The sequence below is a fragment of the Cervus elaphus genome, chromosome 15 (assembly GCF_910594005.1).
Source record: "Cervus elaphus chromosome 15, mCerEla1.1, whole genome shotgun sequence".
Lineage (NCBI taxonomy): Eukaryota > Metazoa > Chordata > Mammalia > Artiodactyla > Cervidae > Cervus > Cervus elaphus.
In genome coordinates, this window is record NC_057829.1 from 5,241,860 (window position 1) to 5,262,810 (window position 20,951).

The following is a 20,951-nucleotide window of genomic DNA, read 5'->3' on the forward strand; positions in this document are numbered from 1 at the left end:
TTCTGTTACAGAAATCTGATTCCCAGAATTGAATATCTTCTTCAAAGTATGCTCTTTTGTTCCAAGGCTAAAGAAAAGCCCTTGAAAAAAATAACATAATTCAAAAGGTGCAAGCATCGAGTTATAAGTATGAAGGATGTACTGTACACCATGGTGACTATGGTGACCAGTGCTGTGTGATAGATAGGAAAGTTATTAGAGAATAAATCCTAGGAGTTCTCATCACGAGGAGAAACATTTTTTCTCTTCCTTTTACTGGATCTATTCAAGAAGATGGATTTTAGCTGAACTTATTGTGGTAATCATTTCACAATATATGTAAGTGAAACCATCATATTCTATGCCTTATATAGTGATGTAGGCCAATTATTGCTCAATCAAATTGGGACTAAAAAGCATATCCCAAAATGTCCTTTTTTATTTAAATACTTGTTAACAGATTTTCTTTAATCAATTATGTGGAACTATTTATGAAAAACACTTAACTATATTACAGTTCAAATATTAGAAGCTGACTGAAAATGAAAACTAACATTATGTAAAAATAGTTGGTATGCATAGATAATTCAGGATTTGATTTTTTTTTTCATTTTTCAATTGATCTGTGATTATTTTTGTTTTAAACTGTTAAGCTATATGCTTATATTTAAAATCTATACTTGTAATTAACTGTACATTTAATTATATGTAACTTTACTTTTTAGAATCCACCATTCCACATAATAAAGTGACAACAGTCTTGTTTACAGCTGTGGCATGTTGGGTGGCTACAGACTTAACAGAAATGAAATTAGGAAGTTGATGGATATAAACATATTTTGAATTCCTGCTGCATATTTCCAAATTGCGTCTAAAAGGGTGATACCGATTTATAGTATCACTTGTAATGCATCAAAATATAAATTAACATCTGCTTTTTCCAGGAATAAACATTACTTTGTAGAAAATTTAGTAGGTATATGGAACATTAGTTTAGTAGGTATATGGTACATATTTAGTAGGTATATGGTATATTAATCTAATCTACATTCCTAGAGTTGAACATTTTCCTGTAAATTTGATAATTGGACTTTGTACATGTGAATCATTTGTTTATATTTCTTGGCTGTTTTTCTATTGAACTCTGTTTTTCTCATTATTATTATGAGCTGTGTGTTAAAAGCAAACATATATACATAGTTTATCCTTTTATTTTCTGTATTTGTTGTTTTTTCACTCTGTTGCTTGTCTTTTAAAGGTCGTTTAGTTTGTTTACCCATTATTTTAAAAAGCAGAAGATACTTAAATTTGCCATTTATATGTAGTTATATCTGCTGAACGTTTCCCTGATAATTGTTTTCTGAAATGTCTAGAAAGTCTTCTCTGACATCATTCCCCATATTGATAAAAATGCAGCTCCATTATTTTCTGGGTTTTCTACTACTTGTTTTAATATAAATTTTCAGCATTTGATTATGATGAGACTCGGTGTTGTTTTCATCATGTTCCTTGTGTGGGTGTTTATTGAGCTTCCTGGGTCTATCTATGGATGATCATTCTTCATAAATTTGGAAAATGTCCAGTGATCGCCTCTTCAAATATTTTTTCTGCCTGCCCCATTTCTTTAGGGACTCAAATTACAAACACGTTAGTCCACTTGAAATTGTTCCATAGTTTACTGATGTTTTGTTCATTAAACAAACAAACAAAAAAACCTCTTTTCTCTGGATGTTTCATTCTGATTCCTTTCTATTGCTATGCTTTCAAGTTCTTTTCTTCTGTGATTCCGGTGTGTGTGCTCAGTTGCTCATTCACGGCCTATTCTTTGCAACCCCGTGGACTGTAGCCCGCCAGGCTCCTCTGTCCATGGGATTTCCCAAGCAAGAATGGGAAGTGGGTTGCCATTTCCTCCTCCAGGGGATCTTCCCGACCCAGGGATCGAACACACGTCTCCTGCTTCTCCTGCACTGGCAGATGGATTCTTTACTGTGTCACCTGGGAAGCCCGCTGTGGTATTTGCTTTGTCATTATTCCCATGGGGTGTTTTTTTCATCTCACACATTGTAGTTTCTTTCTCACTGGTGAAATGACTGAGATGGCAGCCTCATGATTGGATAGAATTTCATTCCTGGTCATGTGTGAATACAGGTATTGTCCCCTCTGATTCTTTCAGACTGTTCTTTCCTCAGCTTGAGGTCGTTCCCTCACCAGCAAGTGCCGACCGTTACTCGAGGGCGCCCTCTGCAGGTCTCCAGAGCCTTCTCTCAGGTTCTCTCTTCATACTCTTCTACAAATTTCAGCCGCCTCGTCTCCCCTGGACTCTTAGGTCCATTTCTTCAGCTCAGAGGGTCCATCCTGCTCGGCCTGGGTTTCCTCTTCTTGGGCCGCGGCCAGGAGACTCACCCAAGGTGGTAAACTGGGGCAACCATGGGGCAAACCTTGCTTATTTCATTTCTTTCCAGGGTCCTTGACAACTTAGTTGCCTGATGTACAGTGTCTTGAAAAGCATTGTTTCGTATATTTGTCCACGTTTTGGTTGTTTCCAGTGGAAGTGTAAATAGGGTACCTGTTATTCCATGCTGTTCAGAACTATACTTTCTTTAGGTATCTGGAGTCCCTTCTTGCATTTTGATTTTTTTTTTACTCCATTCAAAGTATTTACCCCAACACCAATTAGTGAAAATTTTCTTCCCTGATTGTTTTTGATACTTACATTGTACTATTTTAAACGCTTACTAAAATTGGGGTTTGTTTCTTGATTAGCTAACTCTTTGGGTAATGGTGGTGGCGGAAGCGGTGGCTTAGTCACTAAGTCCTGTCCAACTGTTTTCTGACCCCAAAGACTATAGCCAGGCTCCTCCGTCCATGGGATTTCCCAGGCAAGAATACTGGAGTGGGTTGCCAGACCCTCCTCCAAGGGATCGTCCCAACCCAGGGATTGAACCCACCTCTCCTGCATCTCCTGTATCACAGGCAGGTTCTTAACCACTGAGCCACCTGGGAAACCCAGCTCTTTGGGTATTGAGGGTCTATTTGTCTGATTTTTCCCCAGAGCTATATTCTTTTACTGGCAGCTGCTTTGTCATATATTTTTAATACATGATAATGCTAATCTTCCCTATTATACTTTTCCATTAAGTGTTCCTCTGAGAATTTTTAAGATGTATTCTTTTATATCAATTTAAGAAACATTTTGTCAAATCTGGGATTTTTTCTTAAGACTGAATTAAACATGTATATTAACTCGGAGATGGCACACAGACATTTTATATAATATTTGTCTTCCTATCCAGGAGCATAATATAGCTATCAATCTTCTCCATTCATTCATTTTAATTTTCTAATGGCTTTTGTAGTTTCTTCTCAAAGACCTTATACATTTTTCTCTCAGGTACATTTATGTGTGTGTGTTGCTATTGGAAATTGGTCTTTATTTTCTCAGTTTGTTTTCTTGAAATTACAGATAAAATGTTCTAGACATCACATGTATGTCTGTATGTGTATATATATTTGCACTGATTTAATGTCCTATATTCTATACTATATCCAATTGTTTTCAGAACTGAATCCTTGACTTTTCTAGTATATAACAATATCACTAGGAAACACTTTTTTTGTTACTTTATTTACACTTAAATAACTCCATAAAATTAGACTGACTTACTGAGTCATGAAGCTAGCTACAGCATAGTTATACAACAAGAAATATTAGTCTGGATCCCAAATAGAACTGAAAATAAATTGAAATCTTCATAGAAGTCTTTTAAAAACACCAAAGGAAGAATTCAAATGTAATACAAATCAAATAAATTGTATTTTTTTTTTCTGTTTACCTCTAATCTGTCTAATATGTCATACAGAGAACTGGTCTTCTCTTCAATTTATCCCCCAAACTGCTCTCTCTGCCCCAAGTTCTTCTTCAAATTTGACTCACATAGAGCCAAGTCCTTCCCCCCACCCCCACTCCCACCCAAAGTTTTCTGATAACTATTTATTTCACTTTGCTGGCTTTCCTGGTTCTCTACTTCACCATTACGCTAATAAACAAAAAATCTTTCCAGTGGCAAAAATTTAATGGAATTTAACTTAGGATGGGGTGGGAGTGAGGGGACTCAGGCCACCCACACCTATCATTTAGGGTACTTATTAAACAGATGATTGTGAATGCTTCTCATTAGCTAAGAAAATATAAACATTTAGAAGTCCCATCGCTTTCCAAATAATGTTTTAAAACATTATTTTTATAAAAATCTTAATTTATGTGGAAGAGTTAATGAACCAATTTTTATCATTGTACATCACATTCAAACCTTAAATTTGAATACTGTAGATCCTTTAAGGTACCTGGAGATACAGCTGAATTCACTCTGGGGTCAGAAAAATGCTCTGGTGCTATCTGCTGGTTGTTAAAGATATAGCAGCTATTTGCTGTGGTTTGATTTCCAATTTTTTTTTTTTTTCCCCAACTTTCTACCAGTACCTTTCAAAATAACCAGAAAAAAATAGTTGTAATTTTGGGTGACAAGACCACAAGTGCTCAGCTTCATAATAATGTATATGACTTTGTACAGGACACAACATGACGAAACAAATTCTTAACTTCTCAGTTCTCATTGAACCAGTCATCTATTTGTTGGCACTTGGCTAACGTAAGGTTTCACATGCTGCATTTACAGTGTTAATTATGTACATCTTATTTTGTTTCTCATCAATAGATACATTTTCAAGAAGACAGTATGCTATCAGTTGTGATATATGGTGAGAATAATCTGCTAATATGTGGTGAGAAAAATCTGCAATTTTGAATTTTCTGAATAACTTTCTTTTATTTATAGTTAGAATAATTCTAAGTTATTCCTGTAACAATGCTACTCTTACTTACTTGCATTCTGATACACACTTCTTGAACAGGAAGGAGATAGGGCTAGAGCTTACACGCATTTACATTCGTTAATAAATATTTACTGTCAAGCATATGCTAGGCATTTTACTTTGGAGCAGTGATTCAGTCACAACCTTGGGAAAGTCCTGTCTTCAACAGCATCCTTGGACCAGCCTAAGGTCTGCACATCAGTTCAGTTCATTTCAGTCACTCAGTCCGACTCTTTGCGGCCCCATGGACTGCAGCACACCAGGCTTCCCTGTCCATCTCCAACTCCCAGAGCTTACTCAAACTCAAACTTACTCAAACTCGGTAATGCCATCCAACCATCTCCTCCTCTGTTATCCCCTTCTCCTGCCTTCAGTCTTTCCCAGCATCAGGGTCTTTTCCAATGAGTCAGTTCTTTGCATCAGGTGGCCAAAGTACTGGAGTTTCAGCATCAGTCCTTCCAATGAACACCCAGGACTGATCTCCTTTAGGATGGACTGGTTGGATCTCCTTGCAGTCCAAGGGACTCTCAAGAGTCTTCTCCAACACCACAGTTCAAAAGCATCAATTCTTTAGCACTCAGCTTTCTTTATAGTCCAACTCTCACATCCATACATGACTACTGGAAAAACCCTAGCTATGACTAGACAGACCTTTGTCGACAAAATAATGTCTCTGCTTTTCAATATGCTGTATAGGTTGGTCACAGCTTTTCTTCCAAGGAGCAAGTGTCTTTTAAATTCATGGCTGTAGTCACCATCTGCAGTGATTTTGGAACCCAAGAAAATAAAGTCTGTCACTGTTTCCATTGTTTCCCCATCTATTTGCCATGAAGTGATGGGACCAGATGCCATGATCTTTTTTTAATGTTGAGTTTTAAGCCAGGTTCTTCACTCTCCTCTTTCACTTTAGTCAAAAGGCTCTTTAGTTCCTCTTTGCTTTCTGCCATAAGGGCGGTGTCATCTGCATATCTGAGGTTATTGCTATTTCTCCTGGCAATCTTAATTCCAGCTTGTGCTTCATCCACTAGCATTCATTCAGCCTGGCATTTCGCATGATGTACTCCACCTAGAAGTTAAATAAGCAGGGTGACAATATACAGTCTTGACACACCAGTCTGTTGTTCCATGTCCGGTTCTATCTGTTGCTTCTTGACCTGCATACAGATTTCTCAGGAGGTAGGTAAAGTGGTCTGGTGTTCCCATCTCTTGAAGAATTTTCCACAGTTTGTTGTGATCCACACAGTCAAAGGCTTTGACATAGTCAATAAAGCAGATGTTTTTCTGGAACTCTCTTGCTTTTCCTATGATCCAACATGTGTTGGCAATTTGATCTCTGGTTCCTCTGCCTTTTCTAAATCCTGATTGAACACCTGGAAGTTCTCAGTTCACATACTGTTGAAACCTGCCTTGGAGAATTTTGAGCATTACTTTGCTAGCATGTGAGATGAGTGCAATTGTGCAGTAGTTTGAATATTCATTGGCATTGCCTTTCTTTGGGATTGGAATGAAAACTGTCCTTTTCCAGTCCTGTGGTAACTGCTGAGTATTCCAAATTTGCTGGCATATTGAGTGCAGCACTTTCACAGCATCATCTTTTGGGATTTGAAATAACTCAGCTTGAATTCCATGACCTCCCCTAGTTTTGTTTGCAGTGATGCTTCCTAAGGCCCACTTTGCACTCCAGGCTGTCTGGCTCTAGGTGCGTGAGCACACCATCGTTGTTATCTGGGTCATTAAGATCTTTTTTGTACATTTCTTCTGTGTGTTCTTGCCACCTCATCTTAATATCTTCTGCTTCTGTTAGGTCCTACAAACTGCAGAACAATTATACCAAAAAAAATTCTAGCACTGTTAAGAAAGTTCTAGGACCCACAACAGATTTCCCAACCTCGGGATCCAGCAAAAGACTGAGAACCCCCCCAGGGAATTTGACTTTGGAGGCCAGTGGGATTTGATTACAGAACTTCCAGAGGACTGGGGAAACAGACTCTTGGAGGGCACAAACAAAACCTTGTGCACACCAGGAGCCAGGAGAAAAACAGTGTCCCCACAGGAGACTGAGCCAGATTTGCCTGTGAGTGTCCAGGAGTCTCCAGCAGAGGCATGGGCCGACAGTGGCCTGGTGCAGGGTCAGGGTCACTGAATACAACAGTGTGTGTCCAAGTCCTTTTGAAGGAGATCGCACTACCTTCATTACCCCTACTGTAGGGGCCTACTGTAGGCCTCAGACCAAACATCAGGGAGGGAACACAGTCCCGCCCATCAACAGAAAATTGGATTAAAAATTTACTGAGCATGGCCCCGCCCTTCAGAACAAGACCCAGTTTCCCCTGAAGTCAATCTCTCCCATCAGGAAGCTACCATAAGCCTCTTATCCTTCTCCATCAGAGGGCAGACAGAATGAAAACCACAGTCAAAGAAAACTAACCAAACTGATCACATGGACCACAGCCTTGTCCAATTCAATGAAACTATGAGCCATGCTGTGTAGGGCCACCCAGGATGGATGGGTCATAGTGGAGAGTTCTGACAAAACATGGTCCATTGGAGAAGGGAATGGCAAACCATGTCAGTATTCTTACCTTAAGAACCCTGTGAACAGTATGAAAAGGCAAAAAGATACGACACTGAAAGATGAACTCCCCAAGGGCTGCACATGAATATCACAAATACATGAGAAATTTGTTTTAAAATGTAGAAGTCTGGCCTTCAGAAGCTGCCATCTAGCACTGCTGTGGCACATTCCATAACTCTGAATCTCCAGTCTTTGATTTATATACTTAAGCTTCAGGAAAACAGTTTCTCACCCTGTGTTCTCAAATAAAAGACAAACTTGTCTGAATGTTCTGAAGGTTTGTGGATTGTACTGTTTCTGGACACAGCTTTAGCATAGGGGAAGATTCAAATCCAGAAGTGCTTAAGTAAGAGAAAGACAAATTGATGAACTTGTCACACTTTTCCTTTTAGACTGCATGTACATATTAGATTTTTGCATAGAAAAGTATAAAGTATTATTTCTAAGTAGTTCCAAACATGCAATTTCTTGTTTCCTTTTGTTTTCCAATTTACAGTTCTGGAGGTACTCATGAACTACTGTACTACATATTCTCAACAATTGGATGTGGTAATTAAAGATCCTTTAACAGCATTAAAAAATTCATATGACCCTTAAATTTGAAAATAGGTAGATATACATAACGGCTTCCCTGGTGTGCCTGCAATGTGGGAAACCTGGGTTCCATCCCTGGTTGGGGAAGATCCCTTGGAGAAGGGAATGGCTATCCACTCCACTATTTTTGCCTTGTGAATCCCAAGGACAGGGGAGCCTGGCAGGCTACAGTCCATGGGGTTGCAAAGAGTTGTACATGACTGAGTGACTAACACAGATATAAGTATAGCATGAATGAAAGGGAATACTGATTTTTCCTTTTTTTGGCAGAGGGGATGTGGTGGGATATTGATTCTTTACACTGGCAACTAAATAGACATAGAATGACAAACTATTCATAACTTTTATGAATAGTTTATTATAATAAAGTAATAATATTTTCCAAAAATAAAAATTAGCTTTATTTAATTTTATTTAAAATGTTGACATTATAACCTGTGCTTTTGCCTTGTTGAGGATAATTCTTTTGAAAACATTGAGAATAAGTGAAAAATATAATGTACGGATTTTTTACATAATTTATATTTTTATGAAATACATTCAAATTTTGTACACTTTGAATATAATTAAATTTTATCTTTTAATCTTTTCGATCATTTTTGTCAATAGGACACAATTTGTGAAAGTCTGAATCAAACAACATAATTGGTAATTATGCTGACATGAAGGCAAAATTCTATGGGCTAAATATATAGGAAATCTATTAACTCTCAATCAATATTGTATCCAGTACGTGCATGTGTGCATGCTTAGTCACTCAGTTGTGTCCAACTCTTTGCAACTCCATGGACTGTAGCCCACTAGGCTCCTCTGTCCATGGGATTTCCCAGGTAAGAATATTGGAGTGGGTAGCCATTTTCCTCCTCCAGGGGATATTCCCAACCCAGAGATTCATCCTGCCTTTCCTATATTGCAGGCAGATTTTTTTACCGCTGGGCCACCAGGGAAGTCCATATTGTATCCAGACAGGTATGATAATAATTAAATGCTGTCATCTTTTGTATTTTGCTGTATTTCAGTCACATGAAAATATTTTTGTTTTGTCATTATACTTGTTTTTTTTTTTTTCGTCAAAGTTAAAGGTTATACCATATCCGAGGTTACAGTGTGTTAGGTTGATCTTTATCTCTTAAGTATTTTAGACTGACAGCTGCGTCTCCATCTGCAACTTTGCCTTGGTACCAAAATCTTAGGGATGGGCTCCACGCCAGTGTGAAGACAGTATTCTGTGAGTGGATACAAGAAATAAACAGGTAAGCAAACAAATCAGATCATTCCAGGTAGTTGCAACTCTGTGAAGAAAATACAAACTTGGTATACTTGATAGGCAGAAAAGAGCCTTGCTGTGATTGGAGTGAACATCAAGATTGATCCTGTCTAGGTTATTTCCTGGAGAAGCGGGTATATTAACCCGGGCTGCGACGGCATGGCTCCGTTTTAACCACTGCGTCATGCTACCATACGTAGTAAAAATCTCGATAAGTATGTTGAATGAAGGATTCCTGCTACGGAACGTCAAAGCTCACAAAATGCCCAGTCAGAAACTGAAACCCAGCAGCGAGCCAAGCACAGACCGCAAGCCTCCAACAGATCAGGACCGCGCGGCGGAGGGGCGGGGCTTCGCCGCCTGGGGGCGGAGTCATCGTTTCGCTTTCCGGCAAGCTTGTACCTCTTCTCTTGCCGTAGTGCCTGAAACCGGAAGTTCGCGCGAGGCGTGCTCTACAGTTCCGGCTGAGAGCTGGACTTCTTGGTACCCATGTGGGAGCTGCTGTGAAGATTCATTGGTTTCTGAGTCCTGCCCAAAGTCGAGCTCTGGTGAGCAGGGGCTGTGAGTCGGGGCGGTATGGAGGGGAGGGTTAGGTGTCCTTGAGTTTTCGAGTCTCCCCGGAGTTGGAGCTGAGAAACGCTTGGCGCGGCCCTCGGGGATGTCATTAGCTATTAGTGCTGTGGTTTTAGGGTTTGCACGTTTGGCGTCTGGGGGTTCCTGGACAGCAGGTGATGTGTCCGCAGCCTCGCTGAGTGCGGAGGAAAGTTGCTTGTACGTGAGACATTTGCTGTTTGCCGTTACGCCGTCTTACAATTTTGTAGAGGGTTCTCACGGTGGGTCTGCTTCTTAACCTGTGTTTTTAGAAGTCTGCCAACGTGAAAGATGACGTCCTTAGCCCAGCAGCTCCAACGGCTTGCCCTCCCTCAGAGTGACGCCAGTCTTTTATCTAGAGATGAAGTTGCCTCTTTGTTGTTTGACCCCAAGGAAGCGGGCACCATCGACAGAGACACCCTCTTTGCCATTGGTGAGCTGCCCTTTAACTTACAAAAATCCCTGGGAAGCGTGTGTTACCCGGATGTTGCTGTGTTTTCTGACCCGCTCTCTTAGCGGTTTGTATCTTGCTAACTCGACTTACGTTGTTAGGGAAAGAGAATGGCAAATAACTACGCTCTAGATGCTTAAAATGTGTGTAGGTAGCGGTGTCTGAATTTCACACCACGGTTGGGGGGAGTCATCTAAGGTGTAGAAAGGAAGAGGCTGGAAGCAGTGGTTGGGGGGTCAGGGAGGGGTCTTCCAAGGACTGGCCTAGTTACTGTACTGAAATTGTATTGAAAAAAAAAAAAAAGGCTCCCTGCCTCGAGGTACTTTTTCTTCTCCTTGGTGAGATGAAATTTATTTTCTATGTTGGATAGAAATCTATGTTTGGGACTGTATTACAGATTATTCTAAAAGAATAGAGAGTATTAGAGAAAACTTCAACTGTAAAAGAAGGGTGAGGCATGTTTACTTGCAAAGAATTGTTAAATCAACTGGAGTTTTCCTAGGATGCACTGGACTGGAAGAGCTGCTTGGAATTGATCCTTGCTTTGAGCGATTTGAAGCACCGTTGTTCAGCCAGCTAGCAAAAACCTTGGAGCGCAGCGTTCAGACCAAAGCGGTGAACAAACAGCTGGATGAAAACATTTCATTGTTTCTTATTCACTTGTCCCCTTACTTCCTGCTGAAGCCGGCACAGAAGTGTCTGGAGTGGTTGATCCACAGGTAGCAAATGAAATTACAGAAATAACTATGGGATGATAACATTGATGTTTTTAAGTAATGAGAACGTTTATTAATTTAAATATTGAGATAAACATGATTTGTATTGGGTGAGATAAGCATGCCCTTCTATGTTGAACTCATTGATAGTGAAAAGTAAAACTACTTTTTAAAAGATCTTGAGTAAAAAAAAAAAAAAAAGATCTTGAGTAAATAGTCTAACCTCATTGGTTCTAAGGGGCTTATGTCACTTCGCTATTACAAATTACTTTTGCATATTTGGGGCAAAGAGTGTTATTGAACTTCTTGCCAAAATAACAAAAATGGTGGTTTGGGAAAAGAATAATATTATTCTTTAAAATACTATAACTTAAGGAAAACAAAAAAAAAAAGAAAAGCAGTAATTGCTAATGTGTATGGAACACTTTACACCAGGCCTGATGGTAAGCACTTTGTATGCCTTATCAGTGCTTACAGCATTCCTGTGAGCGAGGTGGTGCTTTTATCCCCATTATACAATTGAGAAAACAGGTGTAGAAAGTTAAGTTGGCAGAGTCACATGACTAGTAAGCGGCGATATAAATTTGTTTCCAAGGTCTGATCTTTCATCTCCTTTTGAAATTGTCTAAGTTTACTCAGTTTATTTTCTCATTTATTTACATCATGTTGGTATCACACCATAGTTTACACTTTTTTTTTTTTCTTATGGATGTTTTAAAAGTAGAAAGACTTCCAATTCATTAACTGGAGGCATGGAGGTAAGGGAGGCCAGTGAGTCATTGAGAAAACATAGTTTAACCTGATTATCACATCATTAGATTCTTCAGACAAAAAAAGAATCAAATTTGTACTATTTCTCTCTGTCTTCTAGCATTTAATTTCCCCCAAATAGATCATTATTGTAAGGAGTACTTTTTGCCTTTGGTTTTGCATTTATTTATTCATGTAACTTATTTAGCAAACATTAAGTTCAATACAAGGATAAATGTGCTGCCCTTTCTTAAACCATTGTGAAATGAATGCCACAGTGAGGGTGTATGCAAGGTTTTGGGAGTGTGTGGTGCTGCCTGAAGTAGTTGAAGAAAGCTTCATGGAGGAAGTGAAGACTAGCCACTAGTCTTGGCTAGTCCTAATGCCCTATTAGAGAACTAATAAAAGGCAAGAGGTGTGGTGCTATAGAGAGAAGGGATAGGAGAGCTTCGACAGAGGGATCACTTGGCTGGGAGAATTAGTAAAAACATCTCGAGAAAGAAACCTGGAAGGGATTTAGATCTTAAAGGCTAGAAAGGATTTAATGAATCTGACAGAGTTAATACATCTATCTTATGTTAATGGGTGGCATGACCAATACCAAGTTTTGTAAAGTTCATGGACAAATTAAATAGGCTTGTAATTTCATAATTTTTTTTATTCAAAGAAGGTAATATGATTTTCTTTGTAATTAGTCTTCTGGTTTTAGGATGATGATATTAATAGTTAGGTAAACTGAGGAAACAGCTGTGGAAGGTGAACTTTGGAGAACAGAGAGAAATTGAGTGTTACCTAGTTGACCCAGTTTGCTTTTCTGTTGGTTTGACTGCAGTGATCCCAAAATTATGTTAATGTAATAAATGGGTTTTTTAAAAAGTTGAGAAAAAGTGAATGGATGTCAATTTTGATATTGAATATTTAAAAATATTTCTGCATAAGAATTGGCCAACCCTATTGAATACTTTAATGCCTGTGCTTTAAGTGTGCTATACCTTGCTTCTAGTTTTATCGTCGTTTTAAGTGGGTTTAGGTCACTGGTGTACCATTTGGGCACATAAGGAAATATATGCTTGTAAGTTTTGTATCAGTTTGAATTGTTTGCTTCTTTCTCCAGGTTCCATATCCATCTTTATAATCAAGATAGCCTCATTGCTTGTGTTCTGCCATACCACGAGACAAGAATATTTGTGCGGGTTATACAGCTTCTAAAAATTAATAATTCAAAGCACAAATGGTTCTGGTTATTACCAATTAAGGTATGATTGTTGAATGATATGTATCTGTATTAATTGCAAGCCTTCATAAAAGGTATTATTAGGAAAAATTAAAGCCATTGGTGTTCCTAAGAGTACACCAAGTATTACCTCCATCACTTTTATTTCCTAGCTTCCATTTGAAACTATTATGAATAATAGCTGGCTTTTATTTGGCACGTAATAGTAGGATAGGCAGTTTGTATTTTGTTATCTTTGATTCTCACAAAAAAACTTACAGATGAGTACAGGCTTAGAGTATTAAGTTACTCACCAAAGTTCAAGCAGCTCTAAAGTGGCAGAGTTGAGATTTGAATCTAGATCTGATTCTAGAGCTTGTCTTTCCATTATACTGTGCTGTCTGGCGTTTAGAATTTTGGAACTGAAAAGCTTAAAAAAAGTTAGGTGAGGAAAAGCATAAAATACTTAGAAAAAGTTAAAAAAAAAAAAAAAAAGAAGGACTTCAGGAAATTAGTATTGGAAGAAGATGCTAAGAATTAATTTACAGATAAATAATAGGGTGCTTGCCTTACAGGAAGGCTCTGGCTGAGATCAGATAGCATGATTTTGTAGGAAAACAACTGACTTGTCATTACCACCTTGTCTGTAACTATAGTAAAGAAAGTAGATGTATGTTGTTAGCAAGAATTTGATTAAATGTTGAATGGTGATTTGGGCCAGCAGGCAGCAAATGGGATGAAAGTAGGCTAACAGGTTGTTACCATGGAACAAGTAACTCTCTGGCTGATGACAGGCAGTCCATGATCAGAATTAGTAAAGAGAAAGGAATGGGAATTTTAATTAGAAGAAGAAAAGAATTTGGATGTAAAGCACTTAATCTAAAGAATATTCAGGAAGAAAAGGCCAACCTGTAATAAAGCCTATCAAACTTTTACTCAGTATTCATTCTGCTAATAACATTATTTTTTTTCTCTAATCTACACACAGACTTTGCTGTTCTCTAGACACACTTGTTTCGGGTATCCAAACCACACTTACCTATTAAAATTTGCTGCAAATTATCTTTTCATTGATCTATTCAAAATTTATTGAGCACTTATATATGCCATGCACAGTGCTAGGTCATGGGAAGAGCAGTATAAGTTGACTGGGTTCCTAGTCTATTTCTGTTACTAGTGTTATTGTAAAGCAGTGACAAAACCATATCACAGTGACTGAAAAATCAAGTCTAACTGGTAGAATTACTAAGAATCTAGAGAATCTGGATTTAGATAAATACATATCAAAATGCAACACATGATAAGTAACCATTTTTCACTGAGTACCTCCACACTCATTGCTGGCCCTTCTCTTTTGAATTTCTTAAGTTTGCACAATTTTATATGTTACTCTCTTCTTTACCACCAGTTATAATGGAAGACTATATTTTGTATATGAACTGTAGCAGTTTGAAGCTGTTACTTTGGTAGGTACTTTAATGATGAGTTGATGAATTATCCTTACTAATAGTTGGTTCTTCCTCTCTGTAACAGCGGTCTGGAGTGCCCTTAGCTAAAGGAACTTTGGTTACCCACTGCTACAAAGATCTTGGATTCATGGATTTCATTTGTAGTCTGGTGACAAAATCTGTGAAGGTGAGTAATACGCTGTTTCATGAACGTGTAATTCCGTTAGCATGTTGCTTCCTCGGCCTGGAAAAAGCGAATGAGGGCCTTCTGTAGCAGCAGTGGGACTTTGAAGAAGTGCCTTTTGTTAAGTGCTGTCCTCTTGTGGAGCATGTGCAGCTTAATCCGTCTTTCACCACCAAAGCTGTTTCTCTACAAAAATAAATTATTGTCTTCCTTGCCAAATACTTTACAGTGACTGTTTAAACAAAGACACAGTCTAAAAATGTCAGGAAGGTTGTTCATTCTTGCCATGTTTAATTGTTTAATATTATACGGTAAAAGTAAAGTGTCAGCCTGAAGTAGTTGAGGAGAACTATAAATATTTTCATAATTCTGTCTCATTAGCTTTTCACTCCTAAATGTGTTTGGTTTGTGGTTTTTGTTCCAGGCCTTTGCTGAGTATCCTGGGAGTTCCACTCAGTTGAGGGTGCTCTTAAGTTTCTATGCCTCTACCATTGTGTCTGCTCTCGTGGCTGCCGAGGACTTATCCGACAATATAGTTGCCAAGCTGTTTCCATATATTCAAAAGGTTGGCCCTGCTTATGTGTAAAATAGATTATTTTGTACTGGAAGAAATTTTCTTGCTTTTGAAAATTTCACTTAGGCATAAATGTTTTTACATTGGCAGTTTATTTCAGATGGTTGATGAAATTTAATTTTTAGGTAAAAAATATGACTTCTTAAAAACTTACCAGAGTGGAACCTTAGTTAGGAAGCTCCTTAAGAATGAACACTGAAAAAAAAAAAAAAGAATGAACACTGGGGGACTTCCTGGCTGGTCCAGTGGTTGAGATTTGGCCTTCCAACGCAGGGGGTGCAGATTCAGTTCCTGGTCAGGGAGCTAAGATTCCACATGCCTTGTGGCCAAAAATCCCAAAACCTGAAACAGAAGTGATATAGTAACAAATTCAGTAAAGGCTTTGAAAAATGGTCTAAATCAGAAAATCTTTGAGAAAAAAAGGAAAAAGTGAAATTGTTTTTAAAAGAGAATGGATTATAAAATCTCTTGAAGGCAGAGGCTCTCTTTTAATTCTTTTTGTATTGACTTCTGCTTCTTGATGTTTCTTCTACCCAAGTACCTCATAGCCTCCCGCCTTTCTAGGTTCCCCATAGACGAACTGCAAAAGCCCCCCCACCAAGGTCCCCAAATTATTGTCTTTAGTCAGATACTGTTTTGTTTCTGATTGAAGTCTCCCTTACACAGGTGAATGTTTGCATACAAAAGAAGACTCCTTTGTTCTTTTAGCATGTGTAGTGGATATTTGAGTTGGGAGACCTTCTGAGATCCCTTCTGTCATCCATGAATCTTGTCTCATTTCCATGTCCCCTCAGGAAAGGGGGCCAGCATCTTGATTTTTCACTTCCGAGGAGTGTTGACTCTCAATGTGCATTAGGTTGTATTTACCTCTAATTTATGACACTTCCAATTTGTCAAAATAAAGTAATATTTTTCAGCAGGCTAAAATAACATAGTTTGTCGCTTTTCCTTATATTTTAAAAAATATTCAGGGATTGAAATCATCTTTACCAGATTACAGAGCTGCAACGTACATGATAATATGTCAGATTTCCGTGAAAGTGACCATGGAAGATACCTTCGTTAACTCCTTGGCTTCACAGATTATCAGAACACTGACCAGAATTCCCTCTCTGATCAAGGATGGATTGAGTTGCTTGATAGTTCTCCTTCAGAGACAGAAGCCAGAGAGCCTGGGGAAAAAGTACGTACGATTGAATTGAGAATGATGATAACTGGAGGTGAATGAAGTTATTTTGAGTAGTTTTTTTCATAGGATAAATTTTATGCTATTTTTAAAAATTGCCATTCATTGTCTTCTAACATGTAAAGTCAACATCTTTTGTCCTTGCTTCTTCAAAGGCCATTTCCTCACTTGTGTAATGTTCCTGATCTTATTACACTACTTCATGGGATTTCTGAAACATACGACATTAGTCCTCTTCTGCGTTACATGCTTCCCCATCTGGTCGTCTCCATGATTAATCAGGTTACAGGTAAATGGTTTTGCTTGTTGTGTCCAAAAACTTACTTTCTCATATTTGATTTTCTTACGATAAAAATCACACCCTGGTTAATATCTTTGAGATATCTAGCGTTTCTGCTGTCCACCTCTTTTTGTGTAATTTGTCTGTTTTTCTGACATGAGAATCGTTTAGGGTGGGGAGCAGGTTGGTTGAAGAGAGAACCTTGTTAGTTGAGTGATACGCTCAGTATTTTTTTTAATTAATTTTTATTGAAGTGAAGTTGCTTTGCAATGCTGTGTTAGTTTCTGCTGTCCAGCAAAATGAATCAGTTATAAATGCACCTGTATCCTTTTGGACTCCCTCTCAGGTTACCCAGAGCATTAAGTAGAGTTCCTTATGCTATATAGTAGGTTCTCTTTGGTGCTGGTGGTTTGGTTGCTAAGTTGTGTCCGACTCTTGTGATCTTGTGGACTGTAGCCTGTGAGGCTCCTCTGTTCGTGGGGTTCTCCAGGCAAGGATCCTGGAGTGGGTTGCCATTTCCTTCTCCAGGGGATCTTCCAACCTGGGGATCAGACGCGGGTCTCCTGCACGGCGGGCGGACGATCTCTCAGCTGAGCCATGAGGGAAGCCCAGGTTCTCCTTAGTTCCCTACTTTATACAAAGGGCCAGTAGTGTGCATACGTCAGTCCCAGCCTCCCACTTCCTCCCGCCTGCCGCCTTTGCCTCTTGGCATCCATACGTGTGTTATCTATATCTGTTTCTCTATTTCTGTTGCAAACAAGATCATCTGTATAATTTTTCTAGATTCCACGTGTATGTGTTAATATACAATATTCGTTTTTCAGACTTACTTCACTCTGTGACACTCTCTAGATAGTTTTTTTTTTTTTTTAATGTGTGTTCTTTTACAGTTTCTACATGAAAAAAGACTGTGGAATTATTTTAAAACAGTTAAAACACATTATTGAGTCAAACTTTCCCTTTTCATCTAAATATTTAACAAACTTTAGTGATTTCTTTCCAATAAATATCTAGTTGCCCAAAAAAGTTTTTCTCCCTTGAGTCATTGAAAATATAAGAAGAAAAATCTCATGTGTGAAAATCCAGATTTAAAAAAAGGCCAGAAGTTAATTAGAAACTGATTATTGGCATTATATGTTTTTCACCTTTCAATAAGTATGGAAAGACAAGGAAGACATTCTTGGTGCTCTTGCTACTAGACTTAGAAAGACATAGTAAGAAAGTCGTCTCTAAAGTTACATCCATTTATTGGAAAACAAGGCTTACTTAACCCAATCTCAGTTTAAATACAAGTTTCAGAAACACAACTAGCACAAATGAAAGGGTACATTTCCTGTTCAGATGGTGAGTAATGAAGTCTGGGCCCACATTCAGTCTTACATAATGGAAGATGACAGCTCTGGATTCAGTAAGGAGGCATTGAGATGAAAGTTTAGCCTGTATTCAGATAGTTTATTGAGATGTAGATTCAGGTCCCAGCTTCACTGCTTGTAATGTGGCTTGGGGAAAGACTGTGTTCTTTGGACTTCTGTTTGATTAATGAGAGAGTCATGATAGTACTTGTTTTTAAAAAATACAGAGGATTTCAAGTAAAGGATAAATGAGGGTAATATATACAAAATGATTTTAAAAGATACAAATGACCAAATAGGTGAATTGAAAATAGGTATAAAGCTGGATGTGGATATATGTTTTAAAGTTATTCCTATAGAAAGATTTTCTGCTATAAAAAAAACCTAATAGTATGCACATGCAAAAACATTTTTCTCCAGTCAATTTTAATTTGTTATGTATGCTAAGGAGAAGAAACGGAAGAGATGGATGGTCAAATCTATAGGAGACTCTTAGAAGCCATACTTACAAATATATCCCTGAAGAACAACTTAGACCATTTGTTGGCTGGGTAAGCTCTTACTTTTGACATGCTTTTGATATTTGTATTTCTGTGGCTTAGTATCCTCCTTTTCAGGGTTGGTTAACAGTTTTCCAGTATCCCTTTATAATGTATTTCTTGCTTTGTCCATGTTCATTTAATTGCAAGTACTTAGTAAAGTGATTGTGGCAACAGAAAAAGAAGTAATTTCTCTTGTTTGTCTTTAGTGTATATATGTGATCATGCAGAGTTAATAGTGAAGATAAATTTGCGTTATATTATATGTACCTTTGGTTGTTTAAAATTTCCTCATACTAAGTGGACCAAAATGCAGGAAACAATATATCACAGTTGGTAATCAGTAAATGTCATTAAGAAACTTAAACCACTAAGTAAAAATAGTTGAGAGTCTCCCATTTTCTTTTCTTACTGGAAGGGCAACTTGATACGGTAAAAAGAATGTCGTCATAGTAGTCAGAAAAAAAGTGGAGGTGTTAGTTGTTCAGTCACTCTTTGTGACCGCATGGACTGTAGCCCGCCAGGCTCCTCTGTCCATGGGATTCTCCAAGCCAGAGTACTGGAGTGGGTTGCCATTTCCTTCTCCAGGTGATTTCCCAACCCTGGGGATTGAACCTGGGTCTCCTGCAGTGCAGGCAGATTCTTTACCCTCTGAGCCACCAGGGAAGCCCAGACATAAGTTAAATCCTTCCTCCTATCACCTCCAGGCAGGTAGAGTAGTGAGTTCTGAAGGTCAGGCTCTGGATCTGGCTTCGTCTTTGTGTATCCTTGGGCACATTTATCTACAGGGTGTGTCACTTGTGCACCCTGCTCCCAAGTTGTCTTGTGAATTAAGTGAGTTTAAGTATACAAAGTACTGTTGAGAGCCTGGCTGTGGACTCAGACAGGGATTGAAAACTGTGCTCCACTTTTTATGATGTAATAGTGCTCACTGAGTATTGCCTCTTGTTGCTGTTCTTGTTTAACCTCAGGCAAATTATAAGACTTCTTAGTCCGAGTTTTTGTATCTGTAAAGTTAATCTAACTTTTACCCTGTGGAGGTCTGACAGAGATAATACATTCTAAAGCACGTAGTACGTAGTAGGTGTTCAATACATAGTAACTCTCATGCCTGCTGGTATTTGCTTTGCTTTGCAGCCTTCTTTTTGAAGAGTATATTTCATATAGTTCCCAGGACAAAATGGATTCTGATAAAGTATCTTTGCTTAATGAACAGTTTCTTCCACTTATCAGACTTTTAGAAAGCAGGTAAGCTGTGTGTATGTGTGTGTCTGTGTGCACTTACTAATGTGTACCTCTGGTTTTATAGAGATGATTTACAAGTTACTTAATATAGTGAAGGAATTATAAAGGGATTGTTTTTCTTTTCTACCTTTTGGGGAGGGACAATTATAGGATTTAAATATATTTGAAATATAAGGGAATAAAGGTTGTATGGGGGCTTTAGAGAGTATAATTTTTTATATAGACTGTTGTTGAAATAGTCATAGTAACAAACTTGATCAATGTCATTTGGTTTTACATATTCTGTTTGTCAAAAATTTAAGTCTTAATCTCAGTAATATTAAAAAGTTAGATTTTTTTTCTTTTATACCTAGATGGTCTGTGTAGTTTAATAACTATATTAAGCATAATGAACTGACTCTTTGATTTCATCCCAGATACCCCAAAACATTAGATGCTGTATTAGAGGAGCGTCTGAAGGAGATTACAGACCTGAAGAAGCAGGAGCTTTTTCACCAGTTTATCTCTCTTTCTACAAGTGGAGGGAAGTACCAGGTAACTTTTTCTTCAGGGGACTTGTGGCACGGATATTCATGGGATTATTTGGAGAGCTTGGGAAGGAAATTTGCTACTTTCCTCCTGTTTGAGAAGTTCCATGGAGAGAGAAGATTTACTCAGTTTGCCCTAGGTACAGAGTAAGACTCTGAGGCAGGAATTAAATAATTGCAGAAAGGTACAGTAATTTTTAAATAACTGAACCTGATGCTTATTTCAGGAAAAGTGTTGTTTGGAAATTTTATGTCTAGTGCTCATTAGCAGTCACCAAAAGATGGCCTAACTTAGATTTCTAGAGATCCTTATCTTTCTCCTGTGTCTTCACTTCTTAGCACAGCACCCGCCAGCCACATGTGGCTATTTGAGTCAATGATTAGGAAAAGGGAAATAGATTTTGTTTCATGATTATGTTAGGACTTCAGAAGTTTTCTAGGGACAATTTGCCTCAAGTCTTTATGCTAGAAGTTAGATACTTAAGTAGTTCTTATTGTTTACCTTGAAAACAAATGTTATGAAGAGAAATGTGATTGTTTTGGTGTTTCTCTTCCATAATTAGACTTTCATCTTTAGTGGTATTTCGTTTGCAGATCACAGGTTGATA

General features: G+C 38.1%; 1 protein-coding gene across 2 annotated transcripts in view; it reads left to right on the forward strand.

Annotated features, from left to right (window-relative positions):
- The first annotated feature begins 9,704 nt into the window (after window positions 1–9,704).
- HEATR1 (HEAT repeat containing 1) overlaps window positions 9,705–20,951 on the forward strand; it is a 47,596-nt gene continuing 36,349 nt past the window's right edge. Inside the window, exons 1-11 of one of the 2 annotated variants that reach the window (XM_043926989.1) lie at window positions 9,705–9,835; window positions 10,151–10,311; window positions 10,832–11,048; window positions 12,910–13,051; window positions 14,542–14,643; window positions 15,065–15,205; window positions 16,186–16,397; window positions 16,556–16,689; window positions 18,481–18,583; window positions 19,709–19,819; window positions 20,233–20,350. In XM_043926989.1, coding sequence (XP_043782924.1) covers window positions 10,170–10,311; window positions 10,832–11,048; window positions 12,910–13,051; window positions 14,542–14,643; window positions 15,065–15,205; window positions 16,186–16,397; window positions 16,556–16,689; window positions 18,481–18,583; window positions 19,709–19,819; window positions 20,233–20,350 — 1,422 coding nt within the window. In that variant the 5' untranslated portion in view covers window positions 9,705–9,835; window positions 10,151–10,169. The remainder of the gene's footprint in view (window positions 9,836–10,150; window positions 10,312–10,831; window positions 11,049–12,909; window positions 13,052–14,541; window positions 14,644–15,064; window positions 15,206–16,185; window positions 16,398–16,555; window positions 16,690–18,480; window positions 18,584–19,708; window positions 19,820–20,232; window positions 20,351–20,951) is intronic. The other variant, XM_043926990.1, reaches the window with a different exon arrangement.